Source organism: Dermacentor variabilis, unplaced genomic scaffold (genome assembly GCF_050947875.1).
Source record: "Dermacentor variabilis isolate Ectoservices unplaced genomic scaffold, ASM5094787v1 scaffold_12, whole genome shotgun sequence".
NCBI classification, from domain to species: Eukaryota; Metazoa; Arthropoda; class Arachnida; order Ixodida; family Ixodidae; genus Dermacentor; species Dermacentor variabilis.
Window position 1 is genome coordinate 41,474,229 of NW_027460280.1, and position 23,510 is coordinate 41,497,738.

The 23,510-nt window shown below is 48.2% G+C and overlaps 1 protein-coding gene across 1 annotated transcript in view; it reads right to left on the bottom strand.

The window, feature by feature from the left end:
• The window catches only part of LOC142566273 (uncharacterized), a 93,590-nt gene that overhangs the window by 18,241 nt on the left and 51,839 nt on the right, over positions 1–23,510 (bottom strand). Inside the window, exon 5 of the mRNA XM_075677157.1 lies at positions 317–524. Within this exon, the coding sequence (XP_075533272.1) occupies positions 317–524 (208 nt within the window). The remainder of the gene's footprint in view (positions 1–316; positions 525–23,510) is intronic.

The window sequence follows — 23,510 nt, forward strand, 5'->3', positions numbered from 1 at the left end:
CAAACAGCACGAAAGGAGCAAGCTCTATAACAGCGGATCCGCAGGACACAGGAGTGATGACACTTATAGCCCGGCCCGCACTGCGAGACACCGATTGGACCAGTCGATGTGTAATGCACGAATAGAGGGTTACATGGCTACGTTCGTGAACTCGATTTGTTTTCACTTACATTCCTTTTCGTGCGCATCAAAGTATTCTTAAAGAACATCCACATGGCGGTAAACTCATTCTGGCCCTCGCAAGCGTTGCGTTGCGGTTTACATAAGGCAAGAGCGACGCTGGTCATGCGGCCCAATTCGTTGCACGTGCACGTACCTGGCCTGAGGTGTGGCGTTGTGGCCCTGGTGACCAACTTCTCCGCGGCGCGGCGCCCGAGCTCGGGCACGTCCATGACACAGCTGATGCGCATGACGCCCTTGACGAAGTGTTTGTCGCGTGCCCGCAGCGCCAGCTGCTGCCGCCGGTCCTCGAGGTTTCCCACCCGCACCAGCTCGACACGCTGCTCTGTCTCCTCCTCGTCCGGCTGCGAGGCAGGCGTACAGCCTCAGTCACACATGCATAAGCGTCGCGAGAAAACGGAGACGTGTAGCGTGCCCGCCAAGCGTTCCAACACTCGAGACTGGAGCTTCGAAGGCCCAGAATCAAAACATATGCACAGTGAACCGGATGCCGTACATTCCTTTCTATTTTTACGCACTAATACTGTGCGTCTTACGAATCAATAACAGTAGTGACAAAGCAGTATGACAAAGTTCAGAGGGCAAGCTATGTAGGTAATGGCTCCACTGCAGGTTAATCGAAACTCCTCGCTGACAGGGGCGATGCTGGGGCGTCGAGGAGTTCGAACTGGCAACACTTTCGTAGCACGCAACCATATGTCAAATTGATTGTCGTAAGTTTTGATTCACATCGTGTGCAATCGTGTGCATGTGCTGTTGATTTTTCTTTATGTCTTTTAAATTTCTTTGGATATAGGGGAGGGGGACGTAGTGGCGTCCATGTGGGTCCGGATAGAGGGAACTAAACGGCACTCCATGGTTCTCGATCGCAGCGCACACTGCCGTTTTCCATCCCTTTGCCTGGCTGTGGGTGCTAGCTAGTAGTTTGGTTTTGTGATTTTTAAGTCAAAGGTCACCGCAGCTAGCTCTGCTTGAACCAAGAGCTCTGCCCGTCTGTTCGAATACCTGGAGAGGAAAGGGGACGAGAGATTGATTTTAAAAGCCAACTATGTCTCGTCCCCCGCCTGTTTGTAATAGACCTTTCCAACAAGAGCTCCCTGCAGCGTTGGCATAATATTCTCTGCACTGTTGTGAACACGCGGGAGCCCTCCTCGAAAGCACTGCGGAAGCTGCACAGCGTGCCTTCGAATTCACGCGCAAGAGTTCACAAAGGATCTACACTGTCTAGAAGGCGCACGGATGCCTGGCGGCATTTGAGAAGAAAAGCTGATGACAGACCCGTTTCACACCAATTTTGGGGTAGTTGGAGGACCGAATTAAACGCAGTAAGCACAGTGTAGTTTTACACGATAAAGTGGATAATTATAATGTCGCTCTTTGAGATCGATGAAACCCTATATCTCACATGCGCTGAAACACGGATAATTGGAGCTCCAGAGTCGCTTTTGGGGACTGTGCGCGGAAGCCCACTACTCGCACGGACTATTTCCGCGACGTTCATCGCTAGCGGCGGGCATCATGCGAAGAGGTGCACATGGAACGAAGCCGCGTCGTGGTGCCGCTCAGTCGCTTGCATGTTATAGAGACCATGTCAGAGATTTTGTGAGGACGGGCACTTAATTGTGTTTTGTGCGAACTGCGTAAACACTGTTCATGCACCTCAATGTCACGAGCAACTTTGCCTTATTGACGAATTCCTAGAGAGCGAGTCAAGTCGCCTTGAAAACAAGCATTTTTTATTCTGACCAGCACGGATCATTATTGCGGCACATATATACACTGGGTGGCCAAGTGCTCATCAGCAACCGCATTGCACATCGACCGGCATCATCCCGAGAGAGACCTGATACATTTTTGCACGGTTTGTTTCTTGGTTTCAAATGCACTTGCACTGGTTCTACAGACGAACTTAGATTTGAAGCAATTTTTGGAGCAGCAGAATGTTAATTTTGGAGCAGTTTGGAGCATCCAAATACAAATTTCTGAGCACTTTGGATCAAGAAATGCTACAGAAATTCTGAGGATTGTCTATAATGCGTAAGCATTCCTTGGCTCGGCTGTTCCTTCGCTTTTCTTTATTACTTATGTTGCCATCTTATGCATGTCTACCCATCGCTTTTTCCAGAGCCAAAGAATTCTTATGCATTAGTATATAATTCTAAGAATTTCTGCAGCATTTTTGTTGCTTATGTATATCCTGCTTAGACCATATCATAACGTTCCAAGCACGATCCCATTCTATACAATGATGGGGATTATAATTGGCATTTCGCGTTACTGGCACCGGGCACGTCGATGGATAATAGCGTTCCTAGCGCAGTGCCGAGAATACCGTTGCTCGTAAATGCATGCCGACGCGTTTGACGCTATAGTGACGCGAAATCTCGCGGAAGTGAACGTATCCCCGAAAGTGGTCATCCGAGAATATGGCATACTTTCTATTGCGATAGCAGTTATATGGACACTCCAGGCGCATTGCTGCCATCGCCGTGATGTTCCGTATAATGTCCAAGGGCGATAACATCGTCGCCACGCGCCGTATACTGTATGTGCGAGTGAAGGCGTGCGAGGGTGAGCCAGCGATGGCGGCTCAATCCATCGCCTCCTAGATAGCACAAGGCCTGTGCACTTCCATCCGTGAAGTCATGCTACCTTGCTCGACTGCCACAGAATCTAATGGGGACGGTCCCGAGTAAGCCGCGGTCATTCAGATGTCACCGCTTTTGTCATGCCGGAACCGAAATGGAAATTTCGGTTCAAGAAGCATGATGTCATAAAGCAGAGTGTACAGGCCTGCCATCTAGGAGGCACCGCTGCTCGATCTCGCGTGCAAGGGAGGAAAGGGGGGAGGAAGCGCGCCGGCTTCCGTCGTGCGCAAGGCACCGGAGTGCGCGGGGAGGGGGGGGGGGCATGTTTGCTTGTGCACGCGTGACACCATGCTTGTTAATTTAAAGGGCCCCTGAAACGGTTCGGACAAATTTTGTAGACGCGTAGGGTACAGTTTAAGTAGAACATTCGCACCACAATTTAAGTGAAGGTTTAGCTACAAGCGATTACAAGTTACCCTCCTCCCTAGCCATGCTTTTCCTCCTCAACTCGTTTGCCGAGCGATCAGGGCTAAGCTCCGCCTTCGCTGGTTCTGCGTCACGATGCGACGTCACATCATCCACTTCCGGTTGTTTTGGAGCTCGCCCCCGCCCGTGCGAAACCTCTCCGCTAGCCGCTTGGCCGTCGACCCCAATTAAGCGAGAGCTACCGAAGCAGCTTGCGTTGCGAACATTCTGTCGTAGCGCCGAACGCGTCTGGTATTTCGGTAATCACACACTAGCTGAACTTTTCAAGGCAAAGGTAGAGGCAGAAACTCAAGCTGATCAAGGAACTTTATCGTAGACGTACGTGAGCTGCCTGTTCGGTCTCCACGGTCCAGCCACCCGTTGGCACAAAGTTTAACCAGCCAAAGAAAGAGCTAATATTGCTCTAACCGAGTGTAAAACATTTTAAACATTTACAAAAACAACATGTTAACGAGTGCACTCGCGCGAAAAATTTACACCAGCAGCAAAAGAAGAATACATTTTGTTACTGCTACTGTGAATGGTTGAGCTCTATGCCACCAGGTGGCTGCACCGTGCAGACCATTCACATTTGCGCTTCTGTTCATCCCCTGAAACGACACGCAAGGGGACACGGCCAGACCCTATCCCCTTGCGCTTGCGTTTACCCTAATACCGGACTCGGGAAACGCTATTGCGTTAGTAATCTTCCGGTGTAAAGTGACGGCCGCAATCGCGCAAATCCTGGCGCCGATCGGGTAGCGGCAGTCCGATACGCTGCAGCCAGTCCGTTCGTCTACTGGCTTGCACAGGGACACAATGTCGCAGCTTGACATATTGCCAGTCGCTACGTTTGCAGTCCGCAACGTAACAAAGTCGAATCATAGCGCTCGCGAAAAGACAGACCGACACTGACAGCGGAGCTCGCGTCAAAGACGGAGCACGTTGTAACATAAGCAGACGACACTTACTGTGTGCCGGAAGTGCTTAAGTGTACTGAAAGATTGTTCTTGTGCATTCTCTTTATGGTACTTTCTCTTTATAAAAACAAATTAACTAAGATTCCAACTGTTAAGAACATCATTTGTTTACCATACAGTTGGAAAAATTATCGATCACGCGCTCTGGGGTCGAATCTTATAACGGTTCGGTTGGGGAACCGGTCCTTTGGCCTCACCTGATTGGCCAAAATTTTGATTACGTCACAGGTCGTCAGAAGCAGCGGGGCGGTATCGCAATTTTCGAATACGTCAAGCATCTGTCAATCATCTTCAAAGCGAACCGGTCGTAGGCATAGAGTTTCCTACAAAATTACTAATTTTGTAGGAAACTCTATGGTCGTAGGAACCGGAGAAGGGGTAGTCCGCTTTGGGTTCCGTTGCTGTGGCTTGGCTGTTGGCTTGTGACCCTGGCCGCGCGCGCCGGTCGCGCGTCCCCGGAGACGTGCGGTCGTCGCGCGCGCCTGCGTTGGTTGCTTCGGAGGCTATTGCTTGCCTTCGTCGTCTGCTTGGCGTTGCTCTTTCGGTGTCGACCACGGCTGGAAATGCGATACGCTTTCGAAGAAGTGACGGATAATGAGTTGCACCGCCCTTTCTGGTTTTCTAAGTAGACCTTTTGCAGGCTACGCTATCAAATGGAGGAGACTCGGGTGCAAGCGTACGAGTGGCCATTCCACGCAGAGGAAGGGATATTGCGCGCTGCGGTTCATCGGCACCGGCCTGCAGCTCCCAGAGCTCAGTCGGACGCGAAGCATTAATCGGAATTGCCTAGATCTCTGCTGCCGGCATTGTCCACAAAGTTGCTCTCGCAATTACTGTGTTGGCCAGTTGAAGGGCTGGGTCAGCTTTGCCGTGACTTCAGCTTCAAAGTCAATGCCAAGGAGATATTTGCATGGTGAGATCGAATTCCCAGTGCTATCGCCAGTGTGAATAGCTCTCAGATCGCCGTTCAGCAGTCAGAAGGGTTCAACCTAGGCTGGTTCAGCGCTTCCTTCGTTCGGCTGATAAAACTATACAGTCAGGACGGGAAGGTATTGTGGAGCTCTCTTATTTGGCTGCCCTTTTTTCTCTAGTTCGGGAGTGCCATACTTTGTTTCTCAATTTCACGGCACAGCGCGCACCGTCAGCACCACACTCTTCGATTTGACTTCGCGCAGGCAGTGCAGGGCCCGTATACCGTAATGTTCGATTTAAGTTCCACTGCTTCTATCACGCGACGCGCCGTGGGGCAGATCGCAGGGATAGCGGCAGCGCGGCGGCGAGCGAGTCATGTCCGAGCCGATGACGAAGGGCTAAAAAAGAAGGAAAATGGATAAAGTCGGCTAGTAAAGGTGTCCCTAAGAACCAGTTCACGGTTTTGTCGTGCTAGCTACTTGAGAAGTGCTGGTAGTGCGTTCCTGTTGCATGCATCGTGCGAGCTCCTGGTAGCAGACGACATAGCCCTGCGCTCTGCCAACTCCGTGGCCAACTCATTTACGCTTACGATACCGCCTGTGGGCTGAGAATGAAAAAGAATGACATTAATAAATTACTTCTGCATTGCGTAAACGCCCGACACCACAAGTTTATACTTCAAAACTTGGCGTATAATATTTAATTTATATTTTACATTCATTCAGCAAGCAGAAACATTCTGCGATTCCTCGATTAGCTCGTCATATAACGACGTACACTTCAGAGGTGGCACCCTCTCATCTATTGGTCGCGTACTCCCCTTCTTCCACCGCCGGCTTGGGAGTGGCACATCTAATGACGTAAGCGGCGAAGCGGACGGTTCGTATTCCGAACCGTTATAAGATTCGGCCCCTGGTCAGCCAATTGAATAGCTCGACCCACTGACGTCATATGGGCGAGTTCCGTCATATGGGTAAGGGCGGCTTAAAATTCCGCCGAGCAGTGTGCTGCGATCGGCAGCGATGTGCATTTTTAAAGCCTTATAATAAATTACACGCTTTACGCGGAGCACTTAGATGTGTCAATTAATGATCAGAAGGACCTACTCTAACGACTCAGTACGTTTGTAGAAAATCGACAAAATCGTTTCAGGGTCCCTTTAATTAGTAAGTGAATGTTTACAAGTTTATACGGCCGATAAAACTATATATTATCCTTACTTCGTATAGTTGTCTACTAATTCGCTATTGCAATCGATGCTTCGCCTTTTAGGGCGAAACTGCGACTTTTTAACCACTCGTGGAATAAACTCCTTTGTTTCCTGGCGAACTTAGATATTTTGGACTCCCCCTGGTGCACGCTGCCGACGAAATGCATGCGGAGCGCGCGTGGCAGCGTATATCGAGCACAGGGAATTGCTGCCTCCGACTACTATAAACATCTCGCGCTTTCCCCAAAGAGCTGTATTCGCTGTTTATCTGCGCATCAGAATTGCTTTACTTCAATTATTCGCAATACTGCTAACACCCACAGGGAGAACTCGGCAGAGTGGAATAAACCTAAAAGCTAATTCCGATTGCGTTGCGTCTTTGACGCTACTTGCCGTTGCTGACCGCTTTATACAGAGCAATTGCAGGCTGAGCAGGCTGTGGCAATTGCAGGCAATTGCAGGCAGAGCAGGCTGTGGGCTCTTGACAATTAAGCTCACCCACAGCCTCTTCCACCAATGTGATGGATACAACAACAACAGTAACAACACAAAAATGCAAGAGAAACAATAAAAAAAGATCAGAGATCACATTGTAACTTTTTAGTCACGTTGACACGCGAGTGAACCTTTAAATTTTGCTTTTCCAACAGATCTCTGAAACAGTTCCATATGTCGTCCTCCGTGACAACGCATGCGCTTCGAGATCCTTCCAGTGTATCATTGTCATATCATCATTTTAAGAAGAAGGAAGAATACATAATTGCTTATGTGTTAAAAAGGGACTATAACCTAAAAAGAGTACCGGCACTGGTAGCGTAGCCATGAGGCAAATTCAGTGTATTCTGATAATCTGCTATTCAATTTTCATTTGACTATACTTTAAACATAAAGACATGCGGTTTCATTCTCTTCGGACATGCTTTTTAAACGAGCTCGGGTAATCAACTGAGAAACAGTCAATTGGGACCATATATCTTGAAAATAAATCTGGCAGCCTTTTTATTTTCTTTCTTGGAGAAGGAGGGGGGGGGGGGGGTCTCTTCATGTTGTTAAGATTGACAACAGCAAACGGGCCCCAAATAACTCCTCTCAGGTGGAGCGTCTGGTACACGACGCTTGGCTAAGCTCGTCCGCCATTCACTAAAACCTGACGATGTCAGTGGAAACGAAAGTATCACAGCAGGCAGAGCCCTCATGTTTCAGAATTTTAGAATTATTTCGGTCTCGCTCAGTCGTCTTCTTTTCTTGCTTCGATGGGGGCAAATGGGCGGGGGAGGCTGAGGTGTGGAGTCAGGCAAAAGTCGCGCCTTTTATACATGCTCGACGGCATCTCATGCAGGCTTCAGTCAAGCGCAGCAGCACCGTAGCTGAGCCGGTCTACCAACGGTATAGGCTATTTTCACTATAACACGTTGGACTTCAGTGTACTACTGCCGAACGTTTCCAGCATACAGCGACGAAGGTAGCATCCCGTTCTCGCCATCGGGCATATTGGTCTCCATGTAAGAATTCCGTGTGATCTAGCGAAGTAGTATAGTTTTCGAGAAATAACCAGGTTGTGGATATGGTAATGTAATTACGGATGTGTCGTGTGTGGAGTCTATCATGTGCACCAGACAGCTATAGCATATGCGACATCGTAAGGTGCACAAGCCCTCGTAATTGTAAATGAGTAGAATAAAAAAAAGATTACTCGCCATCGATCCCGGCCTTGCGAAAGTGGATGTCCAGCGAAACTGTTCAAAACCACCACTATAGATAACTGCTGATGGAGATATGTAATGCTTTATTGCTTTAGAGCAATGGTAGCAAGGATAATTTAGAGTAATGGTAGTATAATAAGAGTAATGGTAATTTTGACAGCACACCGCCGCTGGTCGTGTTCCCGTTTCCTTTTCCCTTTGCCGCACATCGTATTCACGCTGCTCCTCGGGAGTCCTAAATATACGTTGCCTACCTATAGCGGTGCTGCAACGACAATGAGGTCAGTTGTTAGGGTGTTTCTTTAATATACGAAAGGCTAGTGACTTCACTCCCCCACGTTGCAAGTTGCTGTCACCACGGCAGCTTGCGCCACTCCAATCTTTAGAGGGAAAGGTATGCGGGTAGCGCTACGTGCTTCGCATAGTTATCAGGAGCGCCTTATCAATTATATGTGGTTCGGGTGCTTGTTTTGGGCTTGTTCTTTACTGAAACGAATGCTGTTATGTATGTTGTATGCGTGGTTCCAAAGAATGTATGTAATTTTCGCTTCACTTTGCTGAGTTTTTGAAGCCTGCCTCATCTCCACTGCAGGTCAACCCGGTATTGCACTACATCTGGGATCGGCCCACATTTTTGCCCACGGACGCGGACACGAAAAATGCCGACCAACAAGAGGCTAACAGCTTCGCTGTAAAATTTTATTGTAGGCATATAAAGGTGACTGCTTCTCAACACTGTCGGTCATTTTACCCGCCCCACATAGCTAAATTGTCTTTAACTCCTGAGTTATCTCCAAATTCACCCATCTGCACCTTCCACAGTGCAAGGGAAAGATTAGTTTTGCCTTTTGCTTGATTTCGCCGAATTCACCGCGCTAAACTCGTATATCTTTCTGTAAGCCGACGTAACGCAGCGGCGCGATGAAACACTGCAATGTAGACTGGCGGTATGGTGTACCCGGTTATAAGCAACGCCAGCCGATCTTTCGACGGAGGCTGTGAGAGTCGTGCACGTCAGTGATATCACGGCTCTTGTCAAGAATCCCGGGCAAGCCTCAAACTGACAGGTGCAGCGGCGTCTTACTTCAAGGTTCCCCAGTATATAACGAAACCTCAACGTGCACGTCGTATCTATTTCGCCTTGTTCCGTTTCTACTTTTTTATCTCTCTCATGTCTCTTTTCAGGAAAGCAGCCGTCGGCTGTAAAACCAGCAGGGAATAAAAGTGCACCAACCATACGTTCGGGGCTCGAATGTCGGCTCTAGCATTCGCTGGCTAGGAAGGAAAAGGCCAGGAAGGTTCTCCGGCGATCGTGTTTCCCCATTACGAGATTGCGTCGTGAAGCGCGAGTCACTCATACGTTCTGGCAGTCGCGCACGAAAGAGCCCTCTTTCAGGGAGAAATCCCTTCGCTGAAAATCGATCGCATGGATAAGCGCGGGATCAAGTGTAGCAACCTTGGCTGCCATCACCACGCCACAGCGCAGACCCGCACTGGTTTAGCCCGGCTCGCACACGCCTGTTGCATGCCCACAGGCCGCGGCAGCTCGTTATTGGCTATGGCGTTCTACATATATGAGCACGAGGTCGCGGGTTCGAATCACGACCGCTGACGTACTCTTGAGGAGCAGGCAGCTTTCGATCAGCAACGCCGCGAGCAGAACCGGGAACGAGCCCGTGTCGATGCTGCAGCCTGGGCACAAGAACAGGTTCGTGCAGCCGAGCGCAAGCAGCAACTGCGTACCGAGGATCCGGCAGCCTACCAAACCGTCGTTTAATGAACCGTCGGAATGAACCGTGCGGCCTCCAGTGATAAACACGGGGGCCTCACGTTTCAGCTTCGCTGGTTAACCATCTGTACGGAGTACGTGGGCGGTGATTTTTCTCTGCAGTACGCAATTCTCATACATTCCAGCAGACGAAATAGGGATGGCCAAATAACTTTTTTATTCGATTAACGATTAATCATTCGTCATTTTACCCTTTAATCGATTAATAGCTTTCGATGCAGGGTTTTTCATCGGTCAATTGATTAATCGAAATTTTCGCCGGGCAATTTGAAACACAGTTATCTACGTTTGTAGGACCCTAATTTAATGTTTGAGAGGTGAAAGCAAGTTTCAAACGCAAGTGTATAAACGCCTGATAAAGTATAATCTTTAAATTGTTAAAGACTAAATATAGTTGGAACTAGTGGATTTTGAAAAGATAAACAATATATGTTATAAAATGGCACTTGGAGCAGACTTAAATAAGATACGTCGCACTAGTGAATCCCTGTACAGTACAGTTAAACAATAAATAAGAAAAAATCGCAAAAGTGAAAGGTGAAGTCCAACTGAAGTATGCAAGAAACTGCAATACGCACAGAGGAAAAGAAAATTATTGGTTTATAATTATGACCCACATGCTCTTTTCTACAGAGCGAAGGAATGTCAATGCTCGTACTACGCCATTCTAGTGCGATTTCATAATTTTCGCGCCATGGACTCCTGTCAAGCTCCCGAAATACGCTTAATCGTACAGGTCTAACCGATTAAGTCGATTAAATGAAAGGTGGACATCGATGAAGATTAATTGTGTTGCGGGATACATTTAACACATTGATCAATTAATCATTAATCGATATTACCAACTCTAAAGCGAAAGGTTCTCAAGAATACGCGGAATATTGGGCCTTCATTCAAGTAATAAAGGCCAATTCCGCCTCAAATTATTATTACTCACGAACGTCTAGCATCACTAACATTAAACTATCTCTAAATCTCCCCTCGCTAGAAAATCGAAGGCTGATAGGCCTTCTTTCTCATTCGGTCGTCTTTCAGCGCGTGCCACATTAGGCTCGCCCGTCGTATCTTCCCGCGCCTTGATCATCCTTTAAAGTGCAGCCTATTCTTGCGCGCACAACTTGAGTCACTCGCCCCTCTTTCTCGCGATATATCATTGGAAAATGTTACCGAATGAAATCGTACCATCTCTAAGTCATGATGATTTCCTAGCAAAACTAAAACACTACTTTAACGTACTAACGTAGCATTCTCTTGCTCATCTGTTATAGGCATCACTGTGTTATTGTACGCTTTTTTCTTATTTTTTTTCCTCACCTTATTTTGACGTTCCTTGCGCAAATGGTTTTGTTCTAGGTTAGCACAGAGTTCCTTGTACTACATAAAATTTTTCTCTGGTTGTGCTTTTCCATGTTTCATGCAGTATCTGTTGGTATGTGTACCTTATTAGTAAGCATTTTCCTTGTACGAAGTGACCAAGTTACGTTGATTTTGTGTAACACCCATTTGAATTCTATATATATGTATCTTCAACGTTTAGGACGTGTCGTATTGCTCTTACTGTTTCTTTTTTGTTTTCCCTGTTTTTCCGCTTGTGTTATTTTTATTTTAGCATGCATAATCTGTTGAAATGCGTATACTGTATCTATCACTAATTTATTGTAACACCCTTATGTAATGCCCGTATGGGCATTTAGGTTACTTGAATAAAAGAAAAAAAAACTCCCCCTTGTTACGTCGCTAGTGTATCATCGCCGGCAAATAGCGCTATTCGGTATCGTCAATTACCCGATGAGGCGGGCGCTATGCTTTATCACAAACAGCAATGTTTAGTTATAGCTGTAAGCGGGGTGATCATTTTTAGGTTTTCCGCAATTTTTAAATATCTACAAACAGCAATGTTTAGTTATAGCTGTAAGCGGGGTGATCATTTTTTAGGTTTTCCGCAATTTTTAAATATCGCGCCGGTGGCAGATAGCAGAATTTTTGTCCTTGGGCTGGAATATTCGAAGAGGTGGACATTACTATCACGATAAACCGAAACACATATTCAACTAATTAAAAAATCCACCAATAACCTTCTTAATTTATTACTTTACGCCACATATTGCAATTCACGAGTTGTAGCCGGTGAGATTGCAAGACGTATCCATTTAAAATGAATCTCCAGGATGGCACCAGTTCCGATACATTATTTCCCAAAGTGTGCGACGAAACCCTTGGGCGTTCCGGTTGCGTTTGTACTTCAATGCGTATAAGAGCGTCTTGCTAAAAAAAAAAAAAAGTAAGTGGAACAACAGTGCATTTTTACGGCGAGTTTGATGGCGCGTATCTCCAAACTGATGTCAGTCTGGCAATTCATTTCAAATGGATGTGCCTTGCAAACTCACCGGCTAGAATTCGTACATTGCAATATGTGCCGTAAAATAATTCATAAGGAGATTAATTAGTGGATTTCTGTTAATTAGTTGAATATGTGTTTCGATTTCTCATGGAAGCAATATCCGCCTCCCTGAATAATCTAGCTCAACGAGTAAAATTATGTTATCAGCAAAAGGCAATATTTTTTTAATTCATAAAAAATTAAAAATCACCACCTCGTATAACTAAATTCAACCGACGAATAAGTTGTATTCTTTATGGGCACGTCTATTTATTTAAATACTATAGAGGCACGTCAATTTGGGAGCTGTTTCCAGGTATCCACAGCACCCGCCGTGGCTGCTCAGTGTTGGGCTGCTGAGCACGAGGTCGCGGGATCGAATCCCGGCCACGGCGGCCGCATTTCGATGGGGGCGAAATGCGAAAACACCCGTGTACTTAGATTTAGGTGCTCGTTAAAGAACCCCAGGCGGTCGAAATATCCTGAGTCCTCCACTACGGCGTGCCTCATAATCAAAAAGTGGTTTTGGCACGTAAAACCCCATAATTAAATGAGGTATCCACAGCCAAATTTATTTCGATATTCTGCTTTGGGGAAAGTAATACGTTTCATATATTGCTATCCAGAGGATGTACATCGGGTACCACAGAACAAAGCTGAGGCGGAAAGCCACCGCACTGAGGCTTATTTTGCGCGCGGATATGTCGAAACTGGTGCTACAGTTCCACGCGCATTCCTATACTAAACGAACAAGTCCCCGAGCACTGACCGGCTGAAATTCAGCAAATGCAACACGCGCCGTAACGCAATTACGAATTAAAATATTGTAACACGTTCGTTAGCTGACTGGCCATTTCATCTGTCACGCTATGTCCGCCTCTTGAAGCGATGCGGCGGAAGTGGAGGAATCGCCCTGTCACGAGCAATTTTACAGGATCTTGCGCAACCCGTTAACATGGTCTTATCGATACGAATACGGCGCATCGCACGCACAATGAGAAGACGTGGGTTCTTATTCCACCTGCGGCCAGTTGTTATTTCACCTACTTTCATTTCCATTTATTTACCATTCCTTCACTTCAATTAGAACTACAAATAATCTCCCCTGTGCTTTCCTTGGTGTAATTGTATGTTGGCTTATGATTGTGACTAATAATCAAAATTGGGCCCCTCTGTTCCCTTTCTCGTTATGATATATAACTGAAATATGCGGAGCATAATCAACCTTTCTATATATGGGTTTCATAGATTATGAAAAAAAAAAACATTTGATTCAGTAGAGGTACCAGCAGTCATGAAGGCATTACGTAATTAAGGAGTGCAGAAGGCATACGCGAATATCTTGGAAAATATTTACAACGATTCCACAGCTACCTTGCTTCTCCACAAGAAGAGCAGAAAAAATTGCCCCGCAAAAAATTGCCCCTGCGAAAGCGGATGTCCAGCGAAGCTGTTGAAAAAGCACTACACTTGCTGTGATAGCTGTGATGGGGTATGGAATGTTTTGTTAATTTAGAATAACGGTATCCATAATAGCTTTGTGGTCGCTGTGGTAGACCGTGATGGATTCTGCGACAATTTTCTCTACATTCTTGGCGAAGACCAAATCCAAACACGATCTGCACCGCGTGGTAGGTTGATCGGAGCCGTTGTAGCACGTGAATCCAAAGTTGTCCCTGACAAATAACACGAACCAATCGTTCCTGTCGGGTTTCGCAAATGTCAACATTAACGTCGCCGACGATAACCACTGGTGTGCCTCGCTCTTGTCTCACCCATGCAAAGTGCTTTCGCGCGAAGTTCTCAATGTCTGTTCTGGATGTTCAAGCATACCAGTACTGTGTAATAAATAAATAAACGTTATTAAAGCTATCCGGCGGCAGGCACAGGAGCTCTAGTAGAAAAGCACGATATTGGTACCGTTACTCCACGGACGCATGTATCGAAAAGCGACATAAAACGTCCGTAGAACTTTTTGCGGGCTAGTCATCAAATTTGTGGTTCGGATGCTTGTTTTGCACTTGTTCTTTATTGAAACGAACGCTGTTCTTTAGGTTGTATGCGCGATTCCAAAGAATGTATGCCTGCTTCGCCTCCGCCGCGGGTCGGCCCGGTATTGCGCGACCTCCGGGATCGGCCCAAATTTTTGCCCACATTCGCGGACTCGACAAATGCCGAACAACAAGACGCTAACAGCTTCGCTGTAAAGGCGCGCCTGCTATAGCCACCATCATTCAGCGTTTAGTTACGTGGCGGCAAAGACTTGCGAACGCGACGCCGATACCTTTCCATGCGTATGCTGAGGCGCATCATTTTCTTGGCCACGCGACAGTTGCGCCTATAGGAACGCAACGGACGAAGACTACGGGGAGGGGGTAGCATAGTTTGAGCGCGGGCACGCAGCACAGGCCTTTTGACTTGTTATTCAATATGGAGGAAATGAACTCTACGAACAAGAGGACGCGACGATGAACGATGGGGAAGCTCGCGCGCCGCCCCGGCTGCTGCTACTCCGTTTCCCCCGGGCCTTTCCCACTGAGCGAGGAAGAAGAAAAGATAACAAAAGCGCTAAGACGCGGAAAGAAAGAGAGACAGATACTGGTGACCCCAATGAGTCATTACACCCGGGCACATTGCAGAGAGAGTCGACGTATACGTCATGCAGCCGGCGGCAACCCTTTCAGAGAGGAATCAAGTGAGATTTAAAGCCATATATCCAAGTAAGGAATTAAAGGCGTCGCTGCGAAGAATATATATATATATATATATATATATATATATATATATATATATATATATATATATATATATATATATAGAAGAGGAGAACAATGAGTAAGAAAATTAGCAGCCGGACCGTAGGGAAAGAAGGATTAATGGCGAGGTCGGCTAAGCAAGCGCCCACGCGTCTGTCCGTGGTGCGGCGTGACGAAATACATGTCGCCGACCGGGGAGGGGGGGGGGGAGACTCGGAGGTGGGGGGAGTCGCGGTCTCGCGCCTCCGCCGCAGGCGACCTAACCGGGGCATAAATACACGCGGACGGACTTGAAGCCGTCCTTGAACGGAGGAGCTCGGCGCTATTCGACGCTCCACGGGGAAGGGGGAAGAACAACTCCGAGATGACTCGCGGACCGTGGCGCGAGCTTGGGCCGCCCGCTGAATTGACGCGGCTGCCGCCACGCTGACGCCGGCGGCTGAACGTGCGGGCTGTAAGCGCCCTATAAAAGTGCTCCGCCCCGGGTCGGTCTTTACGAGCTGCGTGTATACCGAGGAGTGCACGAGGCACTCCGCGGTCAGTGCGTCTCTTCGGCGCTGAACTATGGGCCGCACACGTCCGGAGGGATGGTGACGCCGTCGCAGCCGACCCTGAGACGCCCCACCGCCAACATCGATCGCCAACGGCGGCGCCTGTGTAACGAGAACTAAGCTAGGGACCGTAGGCGTCGCGCCGGCAGTGTTTTGAAACGGAACCGTGCCGCGTTTTTTGCGCTTCTGATTTTTTTTTTCCTTCCCACGGCTTTGCTGTGATCCCCGCGTGCCCCTCCTTCCTCATTTCACGCAGCGGCTCCTTTTCCCGCCTCTGGAGAGAAGCGCTCGGCGTGCGTATCACGCGTGCAGTGCAAGCGCAGAATGAGGTGGGGAGGGGGGGGGGGGGAAGCTGCGCCGCAATCCGGCTGCCCGCTCCCCTGACCGCGCGGCGGCCGCATGCAGACGACGGCCCTCGAGAGCCGCGATGGACGAGAAACATAAACAAGACGCAGAGTACGCACGTACGCCTGCACAGTCTCGCGCGGCGAGTGTGTGCATATATCCGGTATGCCTTTGTGACGTAAGAATTACGCCGGAATCGCAGTCGGGTAACTGGAAGCCGCAGTGGATGGCTGCACGGCATATATGCCCATGAACGAAAGCGCGCAGCCGACGCGCTATCTACAACATCAGCGGATTATTTTTTATAGACACGCTGTTTTCAAGGCCGCATCGGAAACTATACGAACAAGCACCGAGGGAGCAGCAAAGTGTACAAAAGGAGTTGCAGCTCGAAACAACAGGTGGCGGCTGGTCGATTTGCCACTATCACGACAGTGTGCGTGCTCGCTGGCTGGCTGGGGACAAGCGCGGAGGACGTCCCGGCCAGGCGCGCTCGCAAATGACTAATTTGAAAAAAAGAAAGAAAAAGAAAATAAATAGAGACTGGAATAGAAAAGCGGCGCGTTGCAGCGGCGGACGTTCCGTCACGCCGCGCGATGGCTAGAGCAGGCGCAGCGCATTATGGGGCTGACGAAACTGGTGGCGAAATGTCTCTGCGATGAGACGCCGGACGCGAACATTACAGTGTCGCAGCGGAATGTTTCTTTTTTTTTTTTTTTGAGGTTATATTAAAGAAGCACTGGTACACGTTTTGTAAGCGGTGTCAGAGCCATGCAGCTTAAAGTGACTTATATTGAAAGAGAAAGAGGACATGCGTGCTATATAGGAACTCATACATGTACTATCGGCGTCAAATGAAACGTGAACAGCGGAGAGCATAACTGAAGCGCGCACTGTCCAGTCATCACCATCGGCAGGCGCGCTCATCCGGTTTGATTCACTGCGCGATGATGCTCACCCTTTTAGTTTCTGTTCTGGCTCTCTTTTATTTCAAAGCAGCAAAAGAACAATCGAAGAAGCTACAACGTCACAGCATAGGGCCAGTATAGTATCGCCCAGTGCGGCGAAAGCGTATGTGCCATATCGGCGTCAAATGAATCGCGAACGAAGGTGCCCAGTTTACGCAGTCATCATCACTGCGCCGTCCAGCTTTTCTCGTCTTCAAATAAAAAGGAGCCCCAGAACAGGAAAATATCAGTGTATGGTGTGAACATCGTCGCGCAGGGCAGTTGAACCGGGTGTGCGCGGCTGTCAACGGTGATGAGCGGACGGCGCGTACTTCACCTTCAGTTAGGCGCTCAGCTGTTCATATTTTATTTGACGCCGATAGTACATACACGAAGCGTTTCGTCGCAACGTATCAAGGTAATTGCCAAAACCATGCACAGGTCAGCACACGAGCCCGTATCCGGAGTAAAGCGGCCTGTTTAAAGGGCTGTTAAAAAAAAAAAGTGGGATAAGATCACCGAAGAGTCCATCCGGGGGCTCTAAGGAAACGCCGACAAATATGTCGGCGTTTCCGCATGCAGTCCATCCGAAGCCATATACATTCAAAACAAGCCCGTACAACCGTGGAGCCCGTAGAACCTTTGTTTTCCGGCGGCCAAGTTCCGCACGACAACGATTCCGCGTTGACATGCACTTGAGAAATGTTATGTAGGTAAGACGCTACGTTGTGCAAACGAAAAGACGCCCTGAGTGAATTACGACAAAACTCTTTCTATACTTGATCCCGTCGTACAGAGGAAGACTGAAATTTACAATGTCATACATCGCAAAAAGGAGAAAAGATATCACCGCCCAAGCATTTCGTACAGATGGTTAACCAGCGAAGCTGAAACGTGCGGCCCCGGTGTTTATCACTGTGTGAATCCCGACGGTTCATAAACGACGGCTTGGTATGCTGCCGGATCCTCGGTACGCAGTTACTGCTTGCGCTCGGCTGCACAAGCCTGTTCTTGAGCCCGGGCTGAAGCATCGGCACGGCGTAGACGAGCTCGTTCCCGCTTCTGCTCGCGGCATTGCTGATCGAAAGCTGCCTGCTCCTCGGAGCCGGAGAGGAACTGCTGCGCGGGCTCTCGGCTGCGACGGAGAGCTAGGACGTCACTACTTGCGCAGCCAATCACGCGCCTCTCTCTTTTTTTCGCCCATGCGCATGGGGTTGCGCCGGAGGAGATTTCGGCGTACAGGCAACAGACGGATGAACGAATCGGCTAGCCACATACAGCTTCGCTATAAAAGCGTAGCGGCGCGCATGTGCCTTCATTGCATAGTGCAATCATGCATTACAGGGAGATGGAAAACGTAAGACGAACGAGAAATTATGAAATCTTTTGCATTCCGCCCCTATCAGGACGCGACCGCCGCGACCATAAATCAAATACGTGGCCTCATGCATGTTCAGCTGCATCGGAGCCATCGCGGCGGCTTCGTTTCTTCATAAAATAACAAGTTGGCCGTAAATCAACTGTTGTTTTCTTTCTCAGTGGTGGAACAGCCATTTCACTTTTCGGCACAGGTCCTGGCGCAGGCAAAAAAGCCGATTATGCGCAACAGAGAGCACTTTTGGCGCAGGGTCCAATGTACGTGTGCTTAACGTATAGCATGCAATTTTAACTGATATAGTCGATATATTGTGGATACGGGTCTGCGCGAGGCTTAAAGCGCGGTCAGCAAAGGACGCGACGCTCCTCGACACCGCGACGCACAAAGGCCGTTATGGCCGGTTTCGTCGATATGGCGCAGAGAATGCACCACAGAGAGATCGCCCACAAACGCGTGTTTATTAACCCCAGATGCAACACAAGTCACGGCTTGTGCGCAAAGGCTCACCGCAAGATCGATCAGTACCATCACGCAATATACTCATGTCATGCCATGTACATTGTACATTGTACAATGTACATTGGGGAGTTCTCGAATAGGGGCCGCAAGAAAATAAAAATAAAATAGCGTCAGCGCCACTGCGCATGCGCGAGACGCAAACAGGTTTTTGCGCTTGCGTCGGCGTCTACTTCACCGAAATAGCGCAGCGACCTTTGCGAAACATTTAGATAAACCTTTGCGTCAACAAACTGCCGTCACCCATCGAAATGGCGGCTCTCGCCGTGTGCCACATTCGACCACATTCGCTAATACCATTTTTAACTGCACCACGTGCGATTATGATTGCAGCGGCTCTCTTGCAAAGCCCCGATATCACCCATAAACATCGAAAAAGCTCAGCTTTAATCCTAGAATGTGACATCCTTCTTCGGCAAACTCCGTACATTGTACCACGCAGGTTCGATGAGCACCGAAACAAAGCGCTAGCAGCACAGCAGTACTACATTGTATTTCTGTGAGAGAAAAATGCGCGAATGACAAACCGGACGGCTCCGACGGGCCCACAGAGTTGAGAAACTCTATGGACAGGCCCCTGCTTCCTCAATTCTATAATGGTGATGATGGCGTTCTCTTGGTTTCGATTTCAGTTTGCCAGATACGAAGCATCGACGGAAGGACGGATTCGCTCTTATGCATGCTTTGGTGCAGGATGGCGCAATTTTCCACTAAATTGTTTTGGCGCAGGATGGCGCAGCTGTTCCATCACTGCTTTCTCCATGTTTGTGCGCATGCGAAAATCTATGAGCATGTAACTTCTTTTATGCTGCAATAATTCACAAAAGGTTCATGCGGCTGGTTTCTTTTTTTTCGGTTGAGGCGGAATTGAAGGTTAAAGTATAGTTAAAGAGAAAGGAACCACAGGTTACATCAAACCTTGTGCACAGTGGCTGAGCGGAAGCGACAGCCCACATCCAAGAACAACAAAGGGGGAAAAGAGAGCTGTTAACATCGGTTTATTCGTATGCACATCGCGGTAACGAATTGCGTTGTCTGCACAGAAAGAAGCGAGTCGGGTAGACGGGATGATTATTCAATGTTCCCTACTCCATCGGAGGCATATAAACAAGAGCCTGGCACGTTTGTACGAATATGGGGCATCAATGGTCCGCGCCGTGCCGATCTATTCAGTCGTATATATAGTCACCAGGGAATTGAGCTTGTCATCGCCCGCCGCGCCAATGACCTAAGATCCACAAGGCGGACATTGCACTGGCTTCTGTCACGATCGGACGCATTGCTGGAACGAGCAGAGAGAGCTGTATACATGCGGCCGAATGAAAACAAAACAGCGGCCTGGAACGAGTCACAAACGCGCGTTCATGACATCCCACGCTTCGGTCGGGCAACGCGCGTCTCCGATGGCCTCTGCCGCCGATTACGGCTGTCATCGGTGGAACATCGTTCAGAAACAACGCAGAACTGCTGGGTAGGCGGTGCATGTACTACACGTGCGTCAGTGCGAGGCATGAAGCACATCCGACGTGAGCGCTAAGCATGCATGCATGCATGCATCTGTCTGTCTGTCTGTCTGTCTGTCTGTCTGTCTGTCTGTCTGTCTCTGTCTGTCTGTCTGTCTGTCTGTCTCTGTCTGTCTGTCTGTCTGTCTGTCTGTCTGTCTGTCTGTCTACGTCTTGGTGCTCTCATGTTCGTTCCGTTAACTTGGTATACGCTCCCACACACTGCTTCGCATAACATCGATTCCCACAGGGCGTGGGATCTGTCGGCTTTTTTTTTTCTTTTTTTTTTCTCTCTTAATATATCCACGAGAATATCGGCTATCCCCGTTGGCTCTCTGATCCAGATCGCTCTCTTACTGATATTTTTTCGCTCCATCGCTCCTTGCGCGGTCCTTAAAGTATAAACCCTATGCAAGCAATCTGCAAGGTTGTCGCATCCGCTCGTCGCCTATACAATTCGAACCCCACGTGAGCGACGACATTGAGCGGTACTCCCGGTGTTGCCGGTATGAGGAAGAAAGTATGCGTCGAACCCCGCACGACGCATGCTCTAATAATTTAGTAGATGTGTTATGACGTAAAGAGCAGCATAAAATATTTCTGAAGGTCTTGCAGTAGGTTCTTATCCTTGACGTATCAAAATTCGTTCCTTTGCTCGTTCCGTGCGACAATCGACAGTACTTGACTGATCTATACCATCATATACCCTCGTTAAGTAATAAACGAAGTTGTTTTTTCATTCACTTTAATTTCCATTAATTTATCGTTTCTTTATTTCATTTATTAAGCACAAGTAATTTCCCCTATGTTGTCCTTGGTGTCAGTGTCTGTTGTCTTCTTATGATATGACTAATAAAAATCGGGACCCTCGGTTAACCCCCTCTCTTCTCGTTTATTACTTAACGAGGGTCTCGAATCCGGCAACATTGATGCCTTTAGGTAGCATGTGTGGGTTTAGTGACCAGTTTCCTTCACCCAAAAAGATCACGTTCTCGTGACGCCTGCGGCAAAAAGTACGTTCCACATCCGCCGCCAAGGTATGTGAGTGGTGGCACTGGCTAACACTCCCAGGGTTCTACTAGGACACATAAATACCCAAGAAAGTGGACGGGGAAACAGCGCCGCGGTAGCTCAATCGGTAGAGCATCGCACGCGAAATGCGAAGGTTGTGGGTTCGGTTCCCACTTGCGGCAAGTTGTTTTTTCATTCACTTTAATTTCCATTAATTTATCGTTTCTTTATTTCATTTATTAAGCACAAGTAATTTCCCCTATGTTGTCCTTGGTGTCAGTGTTTGTTGGCTTCTTATGATATGACTATATATATATATATATATATATATATATATATATATATATATATATATATATATATATAGCAGCTGACGGTGGTCTGCTCTGGGCCCACCGTCCGTTGCACAATTTGCTCTTCGAAGAGGCAGGACGTGCGTCGAGTGAGCCCCTGAACAACACTGTGCAATGTGGCGAACGCGGTTGATTAAACAACGGATCCGGGACCTCAAAGAGATGCGACGTAATGACAGCGCATTTATCTCGCCTTTGCGACTAAATTAACTGCCAATGAATTTACTTTATTTGTTTGAGGGGCTTATATAATAAAGGTCTGCAACAAAAAAAATACGCGATATTCTGATCGGCCTTTGACCAAGAGAGTATAAGATACTGGGATAGCTGGTTCGTAGTGATGGGAAATTAGGTAACAATGTCAAACACAATAATAAAGTCGCTGTTTGCATAGAGGCCAAAACAACGACCTTCGTATTTCGGCAAGGGCTCCTCCATCACCGCTTGATGACTAACAATTTCGTTTACAAGTGTTTCCACAGGTGTCCACGTTATAGCGTGTTAATTAGCAGCACCGAATAATGCATTACAGGAGGGCCGTCATATGTACCATGGGCGCATGATTGTGGTCTTTCGCTGTTGCGACAGCGAATGACTGAATTTCTCGGCACAGAACTAGCATTGAGCGTTTTGAAAAGTTCTCGACGCGGCGCGAGATCCAGTGGCAGCGAACAGATCGCTACGAATAATAAAGTTTGGGCAGCTCGGTCGAGGCAGGTTTTGTCGATTTACTTCGCGCCGCTAATGGCACGCACATAGCGTAATGCAATCTCACACTGCTCTGCACTTCAAGTAATCAGGTTTAGGAGGACGTGAGATTCAGTCCTGCCGTCTAGAAGTGATGAGAAATTTTCGCCAACAGAGCCAGACCAGCTATGTAGCTGCTGCAGTGCTGCCTTTCGTTGTTCTGGCACCTTAACTATAGGGTGCTCACTTTGGCTTACAGCTTTGGGTGTGGGATTGAGAACATCCACGCGTAATGAAGTCGAGTGACGTCACCAGAACGACCTCCCGTCCTTGGTTTCGCGCACCAGTCTCCTGCACGGTAGTTTTTCCCTATTCCAGCTACAAGGGGAGTAAAGTGGCAGCGGAAAGAAGGGCACGCCAGTCACCCCACCCGCCGCGTAATGACCTCGCATGGCTTCGAGAGCAGCAATAACCAAAGTGAGTGAAATGATTTCCAGCTCCGCAGGACCCGCTTGCCTATAAGTGGTTTTCTTTATTTCTGTTCCCTTGGGTTTCATGCTGATGAACCCGCTCAGGGCGATTCGTTTTGCCCAATACGTCGGCCACGACAAGGGTTCGTTTCGATGACGTCACCCTATAGCGCGCGCAGTCGAGCAAAAGAGGTCGTGGCAAGACCCCTAGAGGTAATCGAAACGCGCCGCGAGAAGCGCCGCGGTTTACGTCCGCGTGGCCCAACACGGTACATCTGATGGCACATACGGCGTAAATGCGTTTTGAGCGCTAAAGTGTCTGTACATAATGTTGGAGCTCAACGCGAAAGAAACGAAGCAAAGCGCATTGCTCCACTGGCGTCGCAATAACTGAAGCTATAGCAAGGTAAATATACCTGGTACTGAAGCTTCCATAGAACCCCATACGTTCAAAACATAGCGGTTCATCGGCGGTTCACGGGGCTTAGCGCCATCTGTGTAACAAGGGAACAGTTCCGGCGGAAGAAAAAATAACGTGACGCCCTATCCGTTAAAAACAGAAGTGACGTCATTTTGTTCTCAAAGGTGCGATTTCGTTTTCTTCTTCTTTTTTTTTTGGCCTGCCATTAGAGCTGTGTTTTCAAATACCCCACCGTTCGACTTGATGGGTGTTTCCAGCTTTGAGAGTGGAAAGCAATGCATCAAAAGGGCAGGCGTACTGGTGTCGAAATCACACCCCTGCACAGAACAAACTTTCTTTGGAGGCCGACGAAAACCTTCGGCGTAG